The sequence below is a fragment of the Pelecanus crispus genome, chromosome 7 (assembly GCF_030463565.1).
Source record: "Pelecanus crispus isolate bPelCri1 chromosome 7, bPelCri1.pri, whole genome shotgun sequence".
In the NCBI taxonomy this organism is placed as follows: domain Eukaryota; kingdom Metazoa; phylum Chordata; class Aves; order Pelecaniformes; family Pelecanidae; genus Pelecanus; species Pelecanus crispus.
In genome coordinates, this window is record NC_134649.1 from 41,092,836 (window position 1) to 41,112,281 (window position 19,446).

General features: G+C 34.9%; 1 protein-coding gene across 4 annotated transcripts in view; it reads right to left on the reverse strand.

Annotated features, from left to right (window-relative positions):
* Positions 1–378: 378 nt before the first annotated feature.
* The window catches only part of CFAP20DC (CFAP20 domain containing), an 83,979-nt gene continuing 64,911 nt past the window's right edge, over positions 379–19,446 (reverse strand). For all 4 annotated transcript variants that reach the window (XM_075714412.1, XM_009493535.1, XM_075714410.1 and 1 more), the window contains 2 exons: positions 5,464–5,555; positions 379–488 (listed from right to left, as the gene is read on the reverse strand). In XM_075714412.1, coding sequence (XP_075570527.1) covers positions 379–488; positions 5,464–5,555 — 202 coding nt within the window. The remainder of the gene's footprint in view (positions 489–5,463; positions 5,556–19,446) is intronic.

The window sequence follows — 19,446 nt, forward strand, 5'->3', positions numbered from 1 at the left end:
TTAAAAATATACAGTAAGCAATGAAAAAAATTAATTTTATTTGAGTAAAACCATAATTTACAGATGAACTACACAAACCCTCTTGATTCAACTTCATCTGTTTCCATATGGAACCTTTGAATATTGGAAATAAATTAGACTAACAAATAAATGTCTTAGTCACAAGGAACTTTTATGTTATGTGATTTTTCCACTGCATTACAACTTAACACAAAACCATAAAAATAAGACACTATTTACAAAATACATTCATTTGCAAAACTATTGGTTAATTGAAGTTTTAAGTTACATGATAAATTATACAGCTCAGTCACACTTTACAAACAGTTAAAAGATAAACCTACTCTGAATACAAAATGATATCCTCTCATGATCTGACTACGCCAATTCGTAGTACTTCCCAGAATTTGGATCAAAGTAACAGTTCAGACATGGATCATACAGAAGAGTCAAAACTTCATCTTCTTCAGCATTGAGGTCATCTTCACCTGTGTTAAGTGTGAAAAGTAAGGATAAATCATTCTTATTAACTTAGACAATAACATGGAAATACCTTTTTGTCAGATGTGACAATTTTTCTTTAAAGTGTATAATCTTTTGAATTCTGAATTGTTACCTTCAAGGTAACAGTAATTCACATTTTTATTATATTTCTGAAGACTTGTATTTAGCTGAGGTGAAATGACATCAGTCAGAGTTTGCTTAACTGGACTTTACGAAGTCCAATGGAGCAGTTCACCAGAAGTACTTTTACTGACAGTGGATCAAAGTATTCCTAAGTGGTATTTTTCTTAAACAATAATCTTTTAGTATGACCAAAGACAGTCAGTGTACATAAGGCCTGTAAGAATGAAAGCATTTGAATGGCTGGTATCCAGTATGTCACCTAAATGTCCAGTATAGCTATGTCTGTACAAAAGAGCTTTCAATACCAGAGAGGAAATAAGATTCTTTCAGACAATAAAAATTTTAAATCTAGGTTGTCTAAAGTTATGTAAAATGTAAGAACATTTTCAGGTAACAGAATTGAATCCTTAGCCTAAAATACACTGATGATAAAGCCATACAGACTTTTATTACAGATGCTTTACATATTGTAGCTCCTTTTCTAAACCTATCTTTCGTATAAGCTAAATGTAAGTTATATGATCTATAGCTTTTTGATAGGAAATAATTCACAGTTGAATGCAATCTGTATCTCGAATTTCATCATAAACATTCATCTCGTTCTCAGACTGCTAATACCGAATGCTTTGTATGTCCTAACACTTCATAGTAAGTAATGGCCTGTTATGCTAACAGCAGCAGTTTCACAACGCTCAGAATCTATTTACAGCCAGGACCACACAACAATATATAGGTTACATTATCTAGAGACCAGAAAGTAGATTGGTGCATTTAATGCATACAGAAGTGTGCACTTTATTGTTTGGGAAGAGATTTCATTCTTGTTTCCTCGGTAGCATTAACAAAAGCCATCAGAAAGAAACTGTCTCTTACTGTAACCAAAGGTAAAAAGGTAAAGCTAAATTGTTGCCCTCCTTGCTGTGGGTACTTCATCAGGCCTAGTAAGCTAAATGAGGTTAACTGAGATATTTTGTTTGGATAGCTCTTGGGAAGAATTATGCAGTGCAGAAAGAAGGCGTAGAACTGAATGTCTTTTTCTACACTTCAGATCATAGTAAACAAGCAAATGGTATTCATGCCTCATTCCCTCACATAGCCTTACATTTTCACCTGAAACCATGCTGTTATTTCCATTTAATTCTTCCTTTTATCATTTTGCCTGCCTATACTTTTCTTCAAAATTATTCTCTTTTCTTCTCTAAGCTTAAATCCCCTTCCCTCTCTACCTAGGAACTGGCCTCTCAATACACTTCCTGGTTTGATTTAGGAGTAAAAAATTCTTCAGACTCATCAGGGGCGTACCTCTTTCCCTATATGCCTTGAATTCATACCAGATCAGAATTAGACTGCATCCAGGACTAGCTGGATTTATACCTTTATAGCAATAATTCCCTGCATGTATTTTCATATGAATAAGAAGAGAACTTAGTTTTCTAGATCTTGTTTTTAAAGTCAGGCTTGTTTCTTTTAGCATCTTGCAATATCCCCAAATGCATTTTAAGGCATTTCTAGATGTTGTAACAGATTTGCAATGGCAGCATGGAGTATTCAGTTTTGAACAGATTAAAAAACTGTATGAAAACCTCAATTCTGTTCTTCTACTTTGTAAAAAGAAGTACTAATTAAATTAAGTGACATTCTTCTACAAGACGCAACTAACGTGTAATGGTTGTGTTAGAAGGCATCCTTCTACTTTCAAATGGTATATTGTGTGCAAGTTGACCACATGTAGGAATGAAGTGTCCATGGCCAAATTAACTGATAAACATTTCAAAGAAAATTTTCATAGCTGTTTATGCTGCCACCATCCACACTTTTGGGGTTGAAGTTGCTTAGGATTGCATGAAAAAACCTCTTGGCAGTTTAATTTGGATATCATGGTGAAAGCAAAATCAAAGATTTTGTTCTTAAATGACTATAAAATTAATCATCAGCTGTCAGCAGAAGGGATGCTGAAAAGAACAGTGCTGATATTTTCTCTGATATGATCCTTGAACATTGAACTACAGTGCTCAAATCTATACTGTAATCATGCACTGCAGGGTTACCATATGACTATTGTCAACAGCTGTAGTCCAAGAAAGAAGACTGTTTAGTGCTGCAGTTCCTAGATCATTATCTTAAGGCAAGTAGCAAGATACAATAAAGTAAGTTCCAGAGAATTTATGACTCCTCCTTTGTCACTTACTGCCGAAATCTTCTTGTATGACTTGTTATGTCAAGATAAATGAAATTGTCTTTAAATCAGAAATATCAATGCCCAATAAGGGAAAAATCTATGGAAATTTATCATATTTATGAGTCTAAATTCTTCTTGATTGTCTTGTGAAACTTGTTGAATAGAAGACTACTTCTCAATACACCTCCCTATTTAACTGTTTACTATGGATGGTGCAAATGTTAAGAAATGAACTATAGAGTAAAATGCTTTCTCAGAAATGAATTACCTTTTTTCCCCAAAGTTGTGCCCCAACTTAAAGATTTTTTTCTAAATATCAGAATGAAATAATTTTTATAAATATACTAATGCTATAGTATCTATTTTTCTTTAAGGATACTTTTAGATAAAATTAATATCTTGAATACATTATGACTCACTGCAGATTTTCAGTACTGATAATATGCTTTTGTTAACCCGTGATTCTTGGAATACCGGAAAAATGCACACACAAAAAATAATCTTGTGACACTGAAGTAATTTCCCAACATGAGACATAATTCATTTTCTAATGTGATATTTAAAAAAAAACAGTGAGTAGGGCAGCAGAATTTTCTGGAACGAATCTGAGCATTCAGTCTGTTGATCAGATCTGGTACTTAATTGTCAGTAATAAAACAGTTCTTTTGTCACACAAATAACTAACCTCAAGTGAATTGATTAAGGAAAAAAAAAGTTTTTTCTGAAGTGCTAAAGAAGTATCACAGGACAAGACCTATTTATCATCTCTTTCAAAAACGGTACTTCAAACCATCTAGTCACCATGGTCCATCAAGATTTTTTTAAACCAAGATATCTAGGAAAACACCCAGATTCAAATGTTTGATGGGTACAATCTAATCTGTAGATTAGGTACAATCTAATCTGTAGACAGGCATGTATTACACAGCACTGCATTTTCACACACATTATGTCCAAAGATCTGTGTTTAACTCAAATGTATCTTTTATATGAGCAAAACCATGTCAGTTTTCTCTCAATATAGTGCAAGGAAATTATTTTCCATGGACTGTAAATATGCAGAAAAGGAGGTTTGGAGTTGCTTGAAGATACTGTATATTGTACAGGTACCCCCTTTGCCAGTCAGGCCTCCCCTACCCACAGCTGCTATGATTACTCTGCTGCTTCTCTGCTACTTTAATAGGGAAGGGTGTCTAGTACTTCAGTAAATATCCAAACTGTCCTGTTTGGGGAGAGAAGGTCATGGAATGGCTTTGTTGTTCTCTCTTGTTTCCTCCAGCTTCTTGGGGAAACGAAGCTTGATCATTTCAACACTATGGCAGGTTTTTTGGAGTATTTGGAGATAGAAAAGTTTCCATGTGAAGTTATCAAAATTACAAATACCATACATATACATGACTTAGAATTTAATTGCATTGAATAAAGGCACAAAAATAAAAAGCCAAAATAAAAAGCTACAGTATATAGAGATTTTCTGTTCTCCAAATGTGCAATCATGAACATGTGATGTAAAATATTTCAGCATAAAGGAAAATGAGTTTAGGAACAATTCACAAAACAGTTTGGACATTCTAGTGTGAATAACAGAAGAAATCCATCCAATTCCCAAGTATGCTTCTTTTTTAAAGCTTTTTAAAGAATCCAATTTTTGAAAGTTTACAGAAATTCTAGCTTTACTGCAGCAAGCCTTGGATTTCATAATACTTACATAAAAAATTCTCAGAGACCTTTCACAAATTTATATCTAACATGCCTTTAAGTCAAGGATTACTGTCCAATTCTCTTTGGCTTACTTAGGACCCTTAACAAAACATATTATTTGATTCTTCAAAGCAAGGTCCCTTCCTGACAGCAAAATTCTATTTTGCTGTCATAAACGATTACAAATATACATCTATGAAAACATTCCCAATTTCAGGGGCATAATCTATTTTAGAGAGTAAATCACGGAGACATCTTCATCCCTCGGGCAGCCAAAATACACAGGTCAGATTTACGAGATTTCACATTGAATTCCCCAGACTTAAAGAAAAATGTAGACATCTACCCTGTTTCCTAGGAAAACAAATAAGAAAAAAAGGGCATTTGAAGAAAACAAGGTATTTGTTTTATTCTATTGTTGTTGACTCTCCAGTTTCAGCTAAGTTCTTTGCCATTCTCTAAGCGAACACCATTAATAAACAAAAAACCTGTAACTCTTTAGGTGGTGACAACAGTCTTTACTCAGGGTATCACACTGAGATTTCATTTAAGGCTAAATCTGAAATTTTTCTTCACAAGAGAAGTATGACTTATGTAAGTGTAATTGTGCTTCTGAATAAGAACGTTCAGTCTTTGCGTTCTTTCTTTCATAGGTTTGCCATCCCCACTAGCATAAATTCCTTACGTAAAACAAATAAGATGCATTTTTTATGAGTTAATCTGTATTGAGCCAGAACATTAGGAAAGCACAACTGCATAAGTTATTCCTCTATCAGAGGCAAATAATACTGCACAGAAAACTCTACTAGCTTGAGCTAAGAATAATAAATAAGAAAACTTTGAACCAAAATGTAGCAGTATAGAAAACTAAGAAAAGGCAGCACCAGCACTACAGAAACAGCATTTAGAAATATCTTTCTACCCCAGTCCCTTTCATTGGCTTCATAAATTCCTACCTGGAATACTCTGATTTGCTGAAGATTTAGTGTGCTCTTCCAGTTGTTTGTTTCCAGGAATGATGGGGGGACTGAACATGTTCAACCAGTCCCTGAAAAATACAAATCAAAATACCATTCATAAAAGCACAGTTTATGTTCCTATTTGTTCTAATTCTTTCGATTATTAAAAAAAATTTCAAAGGAAATTTCAGATTGTTGAGTGTGATGAAACAAAATCAAGCCAGATTTTGTTATTATAAAAATAAACTTTACAGTTCATACAATTCTTAAATGTTAAGGCTGGCTTCCTTCCTTCCTTCCTTAGCCTTTCCACCTGTTCTGTTCATGCTAAAAATCTGTGCTTTAAGTCAGGTTTGTTTTGCAGATTTCAGCTGGTATTGCTCTCTCAGCGAAAGGTGTACATGAAGCGTGATCCATAATCCACAGAGCTATACTCTGAAAGCCTACAGGACTCATGAGAGTCTTTTTCTGAGGAATAAAGACTTGGGATGAACAACGTATGTTTGATGAGACTGTGGGGGTCAATTTGATTAAAAATCCTTACCCTCTCTAAGGAACAAGGTTTAAAGACAATCACAAGAGATGGGTTTGCTTACCACTGACTTGGCACTGCTTGGAGCCCCCTGTAATAGGGCGACAGCAAGTGCTGTTATCTTTCACAGTCTGGATGGCTGGTGAGTTAGAGCTGAGCTTAGACATAAGATGGATGCCACCAACAGTGTGATACCAACTCAGTGCTCATGAACTGTGGGACAGCTGACAGGGATGGAATTAGTGATCAGAGCTAAGAATAACATACTAACAGTTTTTTAGTGTTTTTAAGAAGGAAACATTGGATTGAGTCAGGGTCTTATTGTTGATAGAATTGTTGATATTGAAAAAAAACTTTGTTAGTTAAATACGTTATGAACAATTGTTTGTAACAATTTTTTATTGCTATAAAATGTTACATGTTATAAATAAAAAATTTATTACTGAGTGTAACATGATTTTAGCTACTGGCAAGACTATACAAAGGACTCTTCTCATCACGGCTGTCATATCTATTTTGCTTCTGTAAAAAAGAAGTTTTGATGGGATCTTTATCATAGAAGTGGGAGTACAGACTTTCTTCACCTATTCAATTGAATGAGCAATTCATGCCTCTCCCAAACACTACTTTGTGATAGCTTTTAAAGATGATTTTCATGTTAGCATACATTCATGTGAAGTTCAATGTTCATTTCACATGTGCCACTTTATGACACACTCTCTTTGATTGTTACAGCTCAAAGAAAGGAAAACAGAACAGTAATTTTTATTATTATTGTATTTTATTGCAAACTGAAATGCAGACGTTTACTGAAAAAGTGGGTAGGAAACACAAGAATGAGAGGTCACTCATATCACAGTATCAATCAGAGAAAGATAGCCCTGGAAGGACACATCTAAGTCACAAACTCCAGACATTGCTTGTGCAGGTAACCATGTCTTGTAATTCTCTTCATATATGAAACTAATCTCTGTGCACTGTGCATAGCTGATGCTTCCTTAAGTTCCCATCTCTCCAACAGTAAAGAGCTGTAATACATTAAAGCTTCCATATAACCATTAACTAGACTAAATAACTGCAAATTAACACTTGAACACAGAATTCAAGGGACCTCAGTAAATCGTCTCATTTTGATAGAACCAGATCCATCCTTTTTGACTGACCTATTTCACTGCAAGGCAAGGGGAATGGAAGGGAAAGGGGTCTTTAAATTCCCTTATGTTTGCTTCATCCTGGGGGAAACAGAGCAGCTCTACCAAGTAAATTAAACTTGGTTTGGGGTTGATTCAACTTATGTCTGGCCATGGCTGTTCCAACAGCTGGCACAAAAGCATTATGCATGCAAACTTGTGGTGCTAGAGGCCAGGAAGATTAGTCAGTGCTGTAGAGGTAACTTCAACATCCATGGCTTCCTCTAGAAGGGATGACATTTTCCAAAGTTTGACAGTTTCTTTACATTGCCAGACTGTAATTGTCTCAACTCAATTGTCCAACACCAAGTAAACAGGTAATGTACTTCTGCTTTCTGAAAAGCCTTGATGATCTCATGTAAGATTTGCTTCTGACAGAGAAAACTGGCAAGGCTCACTCATGTGTTATAATTGCTAAAATATGCCAATTGCTTTTTTTTTCTTGTTAGTTTTTCTGCTACTTCTAGACTTGTTATTGATTCCACATCACCTCCTGTTGGCATGTACGCATAATCTGGGGTGAATCAGGGGACAACCACCTATCTGTTTGCAGTCAAAATGGAAAAAACTAATTTTCTGCCTCAGGAAACAGAACTGCTGGTGTAGAAATCCAGCAAGTAGTATAGCAGATTTAAAGGAAGAGATATTGAATTTTCCATCATTTCAATATGTAAAAAACATACTTCAAATTTTTTTATACCATCATATTATTTTCACATATATGGCCAACTTCACAAGCAACCCTCCTCTTCTGATGTTCAGCTAATGCCAGTGAGAACTGGTACAACTAATCCACACAGCAATATGCTTGCCTAGACATCTCATTATTAGCGCTCTCTGTCTTTGCTCATCATATTTACATTCCCTGAATACAGCCAAAGACTCTTGGTTTACAGCAAAGCTTCAGAAGTTTTTAGGAGTAACAGTTAAATGCATGCTATGATATCCAATGGCATGGTAGAATATATTTTCCATTTCTGCCAGTTGCATGTGTGGTTTGTGCTGCCTCAGAATCAGCCAATGTATAAGCCTAACATTAGAACCTGACCATGCTCAGAGGATGTGGTCAGAGAGCGTAAAGCATTATCACTTACCTGATTCTCTACAATTGCACTGAAACACAATGTCAGCAAAGGCAATCTCTTGGAGAAACCGTGGCAATTTTAGACAAGGTAAGGAAGAACTATTAGTACTGATCTATATGTCTGCTTCCCAAGCTACCCTTTCTTCCAAATTCACTACAGCTTTTTTAAAAGACAGTGATGTTTGAGATCCAGAGAAGAACTAGAATATTTCTGCTAGGAAGTCTGCTGAAGCAAAAGTGGTGCAAGGACAGAAAAAAGACAGTGCTTGCTTCTAAAGAGAATTATCTCAGTCAGACCAACAAATGTAGTTAGAAAAGTAAAGAACCTTTAGAGTATATATGCAGTTCTACAGGTCTGGCACAAAACAGAAGAGTCTGAAGATAGGTGTTTTTCATATAATATATCTGTCAGATAATTTCTAAAGAAAATAGTTGGTACCTGGAAAGCAGAGAGGATGTTAGTAAGAAGGAAAGAAAGGTAAGGTAATTACCACTAATGGAAAAGAGACAATTCACCTAGAGAACATTGAGGGACGGAGGTAATCGTGTCACTGAACCAGTATTTCTGTTAAATTAATAGTTCTTATTACTAAGGAAATTTATGAATTTGTTTGAAAATTCATCTCTGGAAGGTCTTCCTGAAAGATCAAGGCTGAGAGATCAGAGATGGGACGATTTGTGAGTAGCTGGATGATTTTGTCTTTGATTTTGTCCATTTATTGGAGTCAATTCTCATGTAAAGGAATTGTTCAGTTTCATCCTTATATTTATTTTGATGCATCTGGTTTAGTAGATGAATTATTATTTTCCCTAGTAGGTGCAAGTGTAAGATGTAGGGATTTTGATGGTTCTAAATGGAGGCAAAGGAGTATATATTTGTGATAGAGGCAACAGAGATGTGTTGGCAAGTTTAATATTTCCTATTAAGACAGTCTAGATTCAGTTCATGTTTTTTTCCTCTCAACGTCCCAGAAAAACTAATAGTTTTGCTATTCAAACCCCTCCCAGCAAGACAAGCAATCAAAACACTACAATATTAGGGATCCATTGTTGACTTAAGATTACTTTTAAGGTTGAAACATTTTAAACAATACATACTAAAGACTGGTTTATTACTTCCACATGTTACTTAGCAATGTCTAAATCAACTTTTCCTAAAATCCTGGTTGGGGGGGGGGAGGGGGGGCGGATCTCATAAGTGATGAAATCTTCTTGGCCAAATTGCAGTAGAGAGTAAATATGGGCAGCTGATTGATAAACCTTGGAAAAGTAGGATTACAGTAGTAATTCTGATAGATGCTGTAGTCTAGTAGTTAAGACAGTCTTTTCCACAATGAAATCTGCAGCTGCTTTTAGGAAGCAACTAAAGCATGTGTGTATGTGAGAGAGTGTATGAGTTAGTTTAAAAAAAAAAAAAATATCCTGAAAAATTTGTAGGCCTTGCCTAAGAGTAGAGCCCAGCATGGAGACAACCAGCAATATTCTGAGAAATGCAGACTGTGGCCTGTGTTCCCATTTGTTGCGTTTTTAGTCTGACTGAAAAAGAGTATTGTTTTGGGAACTTCCTTAAGAAGCTAGTTTATCTCCTTAAAACAGAAAAGCTAATCATGCATCCTGACTAATTAAAGGCACTCTATTTATGCTATCAATGCCTCTAGCTGTAATTAATACAATCAACATGCAATAAACTATGTAGAGCTTCCCTGATAACAATGTGGAATGCTAAGTACTGTCTTTTGACATTGTGAGTTGCATTGTATGAAGGCTCAGAATAGCTTCCACACACGTTCAAAGCATCACACACCTTTAATGACTGCAGTGAAATTCTTCATTATTCTGAAAGTTAGTCTCCATACCAAAATATAATAAAAAATGTTATATAATCTTGTAATATTATGGTCTTTTCTTAAAAAATACTTTCAGAAAATAATTGTTATATATTGAAATATCACATGATAGCTGAAATGTGATGGAAAGCAAAAGAATCTTTTGGACTTATGAACACCATTTTCACTTTTATGACAGTATGTTAAATTTGCAGAAAATGGCATCCTTCAGTAAAATCTGTTGAGAAAATTAGTGATGCTTTATTAAGTAGCACTTATCAATGACAATGTATCAAAATTTTTACCCTCAGTAGAAATCCAAAGAATCAGAGGGTTTTGATTTAAATCTTACTCAACACCTTTGATACTTTGAAGTTTTACAGATGTTTTTGCTTTTTAGTCTATCCTACTGCCTGGACTGAGAAAATGGCAAATCGCTTAGTATAAATAAATAAAGATTTTTAACATTGCTGTGAATTGAGATAGCATACTTTATTGCATTTCTTTTGGATCAGATTTAATTTATATTACTTAAACCAATGGGATCATTTAATCCACATTATTAACAAAATTAAAATGCTTCAAAGTTTTAGTATGGTTTTGTCCAGCAATCTATACAAGAATTAAAAGGAATATTCAAATTATTTGGTAAGCCTGGCAATATACTTAAAAAACATAAGGCAAGGGCTACATTATATCAAATCAGAATGAAAAAAACAGTTATCAGTTTTGTATCATTAAGAACACATCAAATTGACAGACTATTAAGCATCTGAAGAGTACAATCAATAAAAAAGACAAAAGATGATACTTAACTGCATGAGCTACTTGGTAAATCTTTATGAATACTAGAGGAGAACTGGCTCATGCCTGAGTGATAACATGAGGAGCACATTTGCTGAATTATTTTTTACAGTGGATAATTTGACTAACTTTGTGGAGGGCCAGAGAATGCAAAAATATTTTAAGGAAAAAGGGACCAATTCCTGACATCTTGCGCAACTATCAGCTAAAATCTCAGCACATACTTCTGTTATATTAGTAATATTTAACACCACATAAAGTAAATTCTGCTGCAAATGCTCAAAGTGAATAAGTAATACCTTACCATGATCCACTCAATGCAAAGTGCCAACTCATATCACAAGCATGGTTCAGTATAGCCTAAATATTCAATTCAGCTAAGACAAAGACCTATTTTTCTCTTGTGTTTGGATTTTTAATTGTATCTGTTTAAGAAAGGTTGTTAGAGACTAACTCAGTTCTCAGAGAAATCAATAAAAAGTCACCTAGCTTTGTAACACCCCTCACCTATTCCCTGCTACACTTTTGGGAGCATGTATTACTTGCCAGGCTCTTCTAGATTAGCACATCTGTATTTTCAATTATTTACATATCTGCTGAACTTCATGCACATGTAACTTCATTAACTTAAATCAGATTACCTATACACACCTATTTGGGTTCTGCTTTGTAATATATTAGTGATGTATGTATAATGGGAGGGGTTTTTTAAATAGAAACATTTCCATAGAAATAAACCCTTCAATAATAGTTTCCATAGTGAAGCAAGAACTTATGAAGGCTATTAACAATAAGATGTGTTTGTGTTGTGTACAAACTGCAATCATATTTGAAAAAATGTTGAAATCAAATTTCAGTTCCTGCCCCTATGTATGTCTGTAATAATTGTGAAGTCATCTTAGCCTTAAATTGTCCATTATTGTATCTAAAACACTTCAAACAATTTCAATTTTTGAACATTCTTAAAGTTCTTACATAAATATGCCATAAACCAAGAAACATTCAATGTTAACTTAATACATCAGTAACTGTTCAGTGCTACTCAGCTCTAGGTGGGAAAACCAGTATCTTTATAAAAAACTGAGTGAGTATACAGAAGATGATATACTACCAAAAGAATAGCGTATACTTATACATACAAATCAAGGATTTTTGAATGCACATTTTAATAAAAAGCTTGAAAAATAACAGAAATACACATGTCTCTATGACTTCGCATTAATTGAAAGCTCTATTTTAAAAAGACATATCCTAAGTATTTAAAGGCAATCTGGCAATACATTGATGATTAAAAAAATGCAAGCCATAAGCCACATTGTAGTGTTCTCCTGGAGTGTTATTGTCGTTTCAAAATATCATTAAATCAGCACAAACCAACACTTATCATTTCCTGCACATTTTTCAGTGAGCTGCATTCTGACTATGAGTAATCTGTTAATCTGTTCTTTGCTTCACAATCCGTCAAAGTGACAGATTCATTCCATCCCTAATACATAATATCTTCATTTACTGTATGCCTTACTAGAACTTTCTTTTTTTGCTAGCACTAAAATTTAGAAAATCACAAGCGTATTTACAGAATGCCTTTTTCCTTCCTCCAAACCTCTTCAGCAAGTCCAGCCTGCCAAATACCATACTTCTAATGGAGGCACAGAGACCTCCTTAGAAACTAAATTATTTAATTTTCAATGAACTAGTAACTAAAAAATATCATAAAAAACAGAAGCGCAACTGTGCATGGAAGACTTGAATCTGCTCTTTTAAATCTGTAAATGAACTGGCTAATGGGTGCTAGATTAGATTCAAGGATAACGAAGATGATGTGAAATCTACTTATTAAACAAGATATTTAGATAGTGTAAGGTGCTATTACAAGTGTGTACAGTATAATCACGCTGACTGGTATTAGCCAAAAGTTTGACCTGTTAATGCTATCCCATTTTTCTTTCATTATCAAAGTTCAAATGATAAATTTGTGCAGATTATTAAAAACATACAGTCATCTACATCAGCCTAAAAATACGAATGACCTGAATTTGGAAGTTTAACAGCTTAGTAAGTAACATATCATGCTATTTGGTCAACGTTTCAATGTTAAATACATGAAACTTCTATCATAGCTTCTGTTAAATGCCAGTAACATCGGAATTTACTTAAAGGCTAAACCTCTAGTTCATGACCATGATAGCTTGCTGGCTAGATTATAGTCTCAATATTCACTAGCAATATAAATGACACTAGTGGAGAAAAACAGTGTTTTATCATCTAATTTAAGTAAAATACTAGCTCTTTCTTCTTTGCTAGTTTTGGTTCGTTTATCAGAAGATCAGTTGTATAAATTGGAAGTAATGAATTTGCAAAGGTGTCTTAAAATTCCTTCATATTAATCTAATCTTAAGCAAGTAAATTCTAATAACTACAGCAGATAGTCATTGATCAGTGAATCAAATGGATTTGCACATTTAAGTGTCCATCAGGTCCAGTGTGCTTCCTTTTTTAACGTATTTTTAACAATTAAAGAAACCATTCATTTTAAATATTATATTTTAATATTCCACCAGTTCAGGAAACACCTGAATCTAGTACCTAACGAGCCTTGTTGTAATTAAAGTGATTCCTTTTCTCCACAGCCAGCTACTAACAGCATCTTACTGTTCTGTGCATCCTGGATGTCGCCTGCATCCCATTTAACTTTTAATGGATGACATGGAGCCAGAGGGCTTTTAAAAATCAATGGAGAGACATGACTCAACAGAACACTAACTTTAATATTATCAAACTTGTTAAAGGTGACGTTCTCAGTCTGTGAAAACTACCTTTCTTTTCCAGAAAAATTAAAAAAAAAAAAAAAAAAGGCAAGAAAACTCTGACCTTTTAGTATATTCATGCAATGAATGGTATAGCATGAAGCTGGAAACTTAATAATTACCACAAAGTGAGAAGTACACTACCTCAGTTTAATTCTTCAAAAACATCAAGTTTTGTGAACAACAAATGTAAAATAACATAAAGGAATCAAAACCAACACTCTTGCACAAATTATACTGGAATGGCAGGAAAGGGAGGTGTGGGTAGTTGTGCCCTTGGAAACCCAGACACTTTTGCTCTGTAAGAAAATGTTGTATGCATACAGGATGTCAGTCAAGGAGCCTGATTTGTCTGTATTTAAAAAGCTTCCATTTCAGAAGGAAGATGGAGGAATAAATACATATTTCCATAGATGGGGGGCTGGTTAGAGGTAGTAAGCTTTTTCTCTCCAGAAAAGGGAACAATACAACTGGTACAAACCTATCTGGAAGCTTGCCCGCCCTGTGAACTACCCTATAATCCCAAGGCTCCAAGAATTGTCAGAAGTTTGACTCAGACCTTAGATACTAGCACGTGGCTGGACCGAAGCGTCTTGTCATCCGTAAACACTGGAGATCCCCTGGAAGAACAAACCCTGGCAAAGGGCCATAGCAACAGTTCAAATGAGTACTGAAGGAGAGATTGCAACACTCTGTGAACAGGGAATCCCGGACTTGTAACAAGATAACACCTATCTCTCACTTTCAATCTAAGAGATCTTAGAGGCACGTAAAATCTTTTACTGCCTATTCTCCATCTCTACATATAAGCACAGTCAGACAACTCTGTTTGAATGGCCCAGGAATATTCAGAAAAAGGGTGGAACCAATAAAAAATATTCTCAATAAGTCCTGAAGCTACAAAAAAAAAGAGATAATCTATATTAACATAGATGCAACAGCATGTTTGGAAGCATTTGCAATGTTTTATATTCAAACCCTTAGTGTATATGCTGCGTTTTCATGTTCTCAGATTCCTGTACAAGGGAAAGCCATTTTTGGATTATTTTAACAAGCTTTTATGTGTTAGCTACTTGGTTCTCAACAACCTTTCTGCAGCTAAGCTTTTTACCATCATGATTAAAAAATTTAACCTTTTCAATTAGATGTTTCCTGTGCCATTTGCTTCGTTTGTCATGTTCTTTTTCATGCATATTATAGCCTGACAAATGCAGCAGAACTTTGCTAATTCAGATTAACGACTGGGAGACCTATTGCAAATTACTCTATTTTGTGGATGAGTAAAGTAAGTGAACGATACAATGAAAAACCAAAGTACATTTTGTGATACATTGTTCCTGTTCACTTATTTTGACAACTGTTGTGTTAATTTTATAATACTTCATAATGTAATACTGTCTGTTTTGCAGAATTAATGGAGTTGCATGACTTTGATCTTGTAATGAATCATAAAAATAAATATGCTGCTTTGTTTGCAAAACTCAATCTGCTTCTTAACCTTAAGGTACTCTGCTATTTAAGCCTTTCCTTGGAAATACGGGAGACAAAGACCTTTTGTGTCTGAATTTCATAGCATGCATGTTGGAGAAGTTCTGGTATAGTGCAAATAAATGTTATAACTACAATCCTTCTTTTACTGCACCATTTTGTAGATGAGTTTAATCTTACTGAATCTCTCAATGGTATAATAACACATTAATCAGCTATGGAATGTTTAGTTTTCATCTGGGACAGATGAGATTACTTGAAGACAGTCACAAAGCTGAACATACTTTTAAGACTTGAGAGTTTGCAGTGGATGTGGTTTTGTGCTGGAATCATTGATATATTATGCAAATTTCAGATGCCATGATAATGGCAACATTTATGGCAACAATAGGTTCTAAAAAAAGACTTCTGTAGCAGAAACTTTTAAAGAAAGTGAAAGAAATAATTTCTGTCCTAAAATCAATAGAGAGTGGTCAGAGTTATGCACAGAAAGGTGTTCATTAACTAATTTACCAGAATTTTACTAATACTCAAGTCTGAAAAGAAATCAACATGTATTTAGTTAAAGAAAAATGTTTATCCATGTCATGATTAATTATCTGAACTACTATGGGTGCATATCATTACAAAAATAAGAAAATCACATTGATAAAGTAGTAATTAAGGATATGGGTTCTGTTTTTTTTATCTTAAGGTAAAACCTACAACTTCTTCTGAAAAGTTTATAGTTACTGTCCTCCTCAAATGCGTTAACATGCAAGTCAATGAAACATTTCTTTTGTAATGATAAATCTCAAACCTATAACATTTATCATAACTGGAGAGATACCTTTACCAAAAAAGGGAAGAAAACATTATTAGGTTTTTTTGGGGTTTTGGTTTTTTTTTGATTCTAGAGGAGAGAAGAATGATGATATCCTGATCAGTCTAATGTAACACATGTAGGTTACAATGACAAGACAGCTTGCTTTAGTCAGCCCCGTACCAAGCCCATGTGAAATGAGGTCAGTGACTATTAATCATTTGTCAAAGACCGCAGGCCCTTATCAGCCAATTATAGATACAAGGAACTTCATACCACATCTGCAAGTGGCAAGGCTACAAAGGATTTAAACCACAGTACAGTAGTGGCACTTTTTATAGATAAAACATAAATCTAGACAAAATGCTGGCCTGAATTGCATCATATTTCCATTTAGCAATTTCAGTAAACACTTCAAAGTATCATTGGTTTTTCTTAAAATTTTAGGGACCTTGCATGCTCTTTAGTTTTAAGAGGCTTCTTTTCTATTCACAACAAAACCACTGACGGAATCTAATTTAAACACAAAAAATCCCATTGAAAAAGCAACTGACTTGCATGTACAGAGCAGATAAATCTATTTTATTTTACAAGTTAGTTACTGGACTGGCTTGAGGATCGTCTAGAACCCTACCACTTCAGAGCAACTGTAACACTCACTTTTCATAGCAAAACCTATGGAGATAATCTCCCTGGATGCAGGTGAGAGGGTCATGGAGAAGAACAAGACACTGGAAAGGGTAGATGGGAGCCTGATAATATGATGTCTCATTGCTTCTTCAGATTCTTCCTGGAATTTCGGGGCTGACAATCTACATCATCAGCTGCAGATGGATTCTCAGTATCAGCAAGGAGGCTTAAGACTCCCCTCCTGTTCCCCACACTGGGTCATGATCATCCATCAGGTGGGGTGAATTCCAACACACAGGGCTGAATGGGTAGGGTACATTATATACTGATGCATACATGCTTTCACATACCAGCCTGGCAAGCGTGAGCTTCCAGCAGTGCAGAGGAGATAGAGGTGGAGCTAACAAGGGAGTACAGTTCTATTTACTCCTGTTAATTCTGTGCAGGTAACCCTGGCCAAGCCTACAGCAGTGGCACAGACATACTTCAAAGGATCATTTTCATTGACTGATATACTTCTTAACTTCTGCAGGTTCCAGCCACCCTTGGAAAAGCTGTCAGCCCCACATATATGGAGTAGTTTGGGAAGGCTGTTGATTTTAGAGCTGTTAACATATGAAACCCACCAGCCACTAATAGGGACAACAAATTAAACTTAAGTTCAACAATTATTTTCACTTGTGAATGAAACAGGTTGATCACTCATTCTTTGGTTTGAGACCACTGATCAATAGACTTTCTCATAAAATGATGCTTGTCCTGATCCATTCTCAGCTATAATCCAAATCAGGCTTTTACGATCATCAAATCTCTGTGCTCACAATTCACAATGGGAATACGTATTTTTTAACATATAGAGTTACATGTCCGGGTAAAACCTAACTGGAAAATTGGCTGTGTACATTTTGTATGAAATTGCTGAAGTAAAATATACGTCTTGTGAAAGGATACCCAATGAAATGCTGAAATATTTGTGTCCTACTTTAGTGTGGTTTCTGGGGAACAGCTATTTGAACTTCAGAAGAACAAATTTTACTTGGTAGCTTGGGAAGAGTGGAGTAGGATGCCAACAGAGGATCTGGTCAGGCAATGCTTATAAAGATAGGTTTAAACTTACAAAAAACCCCTCTCTCAAAGATGGAAAAATCAGCTTTGATCAGAAATACATTTTCTGGAGGGCATCTAGAAGTTCAGAAAATATATTCATAAAATTAGGCTCAAGTGCCCTTTTTCAGAGAGCAGCTCCACATTTTGCAGTTCAGTATGGCTGAAATTCCTCTAGAATATTTACTTTCTTTCAGCATTTCCTTTAATGAAACTTCCAAACCTTCTACAACACAAATATTTTGGAGGACAAATGCTTACTAAGTAGATGCAAGGTACATTTCAATTTCCAGCCCCTGCACTGGAGGAAGAAGTAACATAGATAGTTACAGCTTCCTATTTGGAGAGAAGGGAGCAATTCTGAAGTTCAGCTAGGACGATACAGCACATCAGTCAGTGGAAAGTGCATAGCTAAGGCTTGAAACACTGCACATCATCTTGCTCATCTGGCTGTGTAGCCTCTGCAGTCAGCCTGTCTCCTTTCATTAACTAGTTCTATGCCTTGCAAAGCAGCATGATGTGGAGGTGATTTGTATTGCAGTAGCAATATTCTTGGCAGACTTATGACCTTTACCCAGTGGAACCAATGGAAAATGAATCTAGCTGGGTCTTTTTATTGACTGCATTTCCATTATCTTCACAGGTGCTTTCTTTCCTGGCTTGTTCTTTTATCTTATTATGGATAGAAGCTACATTTACTGGACAATAGTTTCCACATTGCTCTCTTTTCATTTCCCAGAAAATACCACTACTACACTTTTTAAAGTTACTTGAGACCTGTCAAATTCTTTATCACTCTTTACAACAAACTATTTGTTGTTTCAGTAAGTGCATCACGTTAACTGTCTTCACGCCATGGCATTTACACCCACTTATCTACATAGGATATATCAATTTTTGCAATATTCTGTGTGCTCCCCTACATAGCTACAGCAGGCTTACAAAGATTTAGACATTTTCCAGTTGCTCACACATTACTTGTTAAAATTGGCTTTAAAAACAGTTTAGGAACTAAGTCGTAGAATTACCATTGATTTTATCTCCCTCTCATTTCAGTACACACCCTCGGTGAAAAACATTACACAGTTTTCCATCATAAATGAAAGGTAATGATGTGAATAATGGTATTCAAGTCACATAATCTCCAGTTTTTATATCATGATGCAAACTGACCTCATAATTTTGTCATCTTCTGTATTTACAACCCAATAATGCTTTTCTGGCAGTTCACAAGGGCTACTGAATTTATGAGGCACTTGCAAGTCAGGTATTTTACGAATACTTTGCCTGCATTTCTCGAAAATGATTTCTAGAGAAATTTAAGTCTACTGTGTGTACTGGATTAAAATAGCATAAGAACTAAGTTGTAATTTATACTATTTTGTTTTAAATTTTATTATATGGTAATACAAGTTTTCATTGTTCATCATATTAACTTGATATGATGAAATGCTTTATTTTTACAGATAATGGTGTTTATTCTGTTTTTCAGTATATAAAATGTACCAAGTACCAAATTGCTTTAGCACATGCATAAAAATAACTTAATAAAACCTGACTCAACCAATGTATGAGCAAAAAGAAGACAAACAGTGCAGCTTGCACTAAAATACAGGCAATTCTGATGCCATCAGAATTATGAAATTGATTCCAGAATAGAGAGTCCTTGACAAAATGTCAGTCACAGGGTACCTGATATCTTACTCTGTGGAC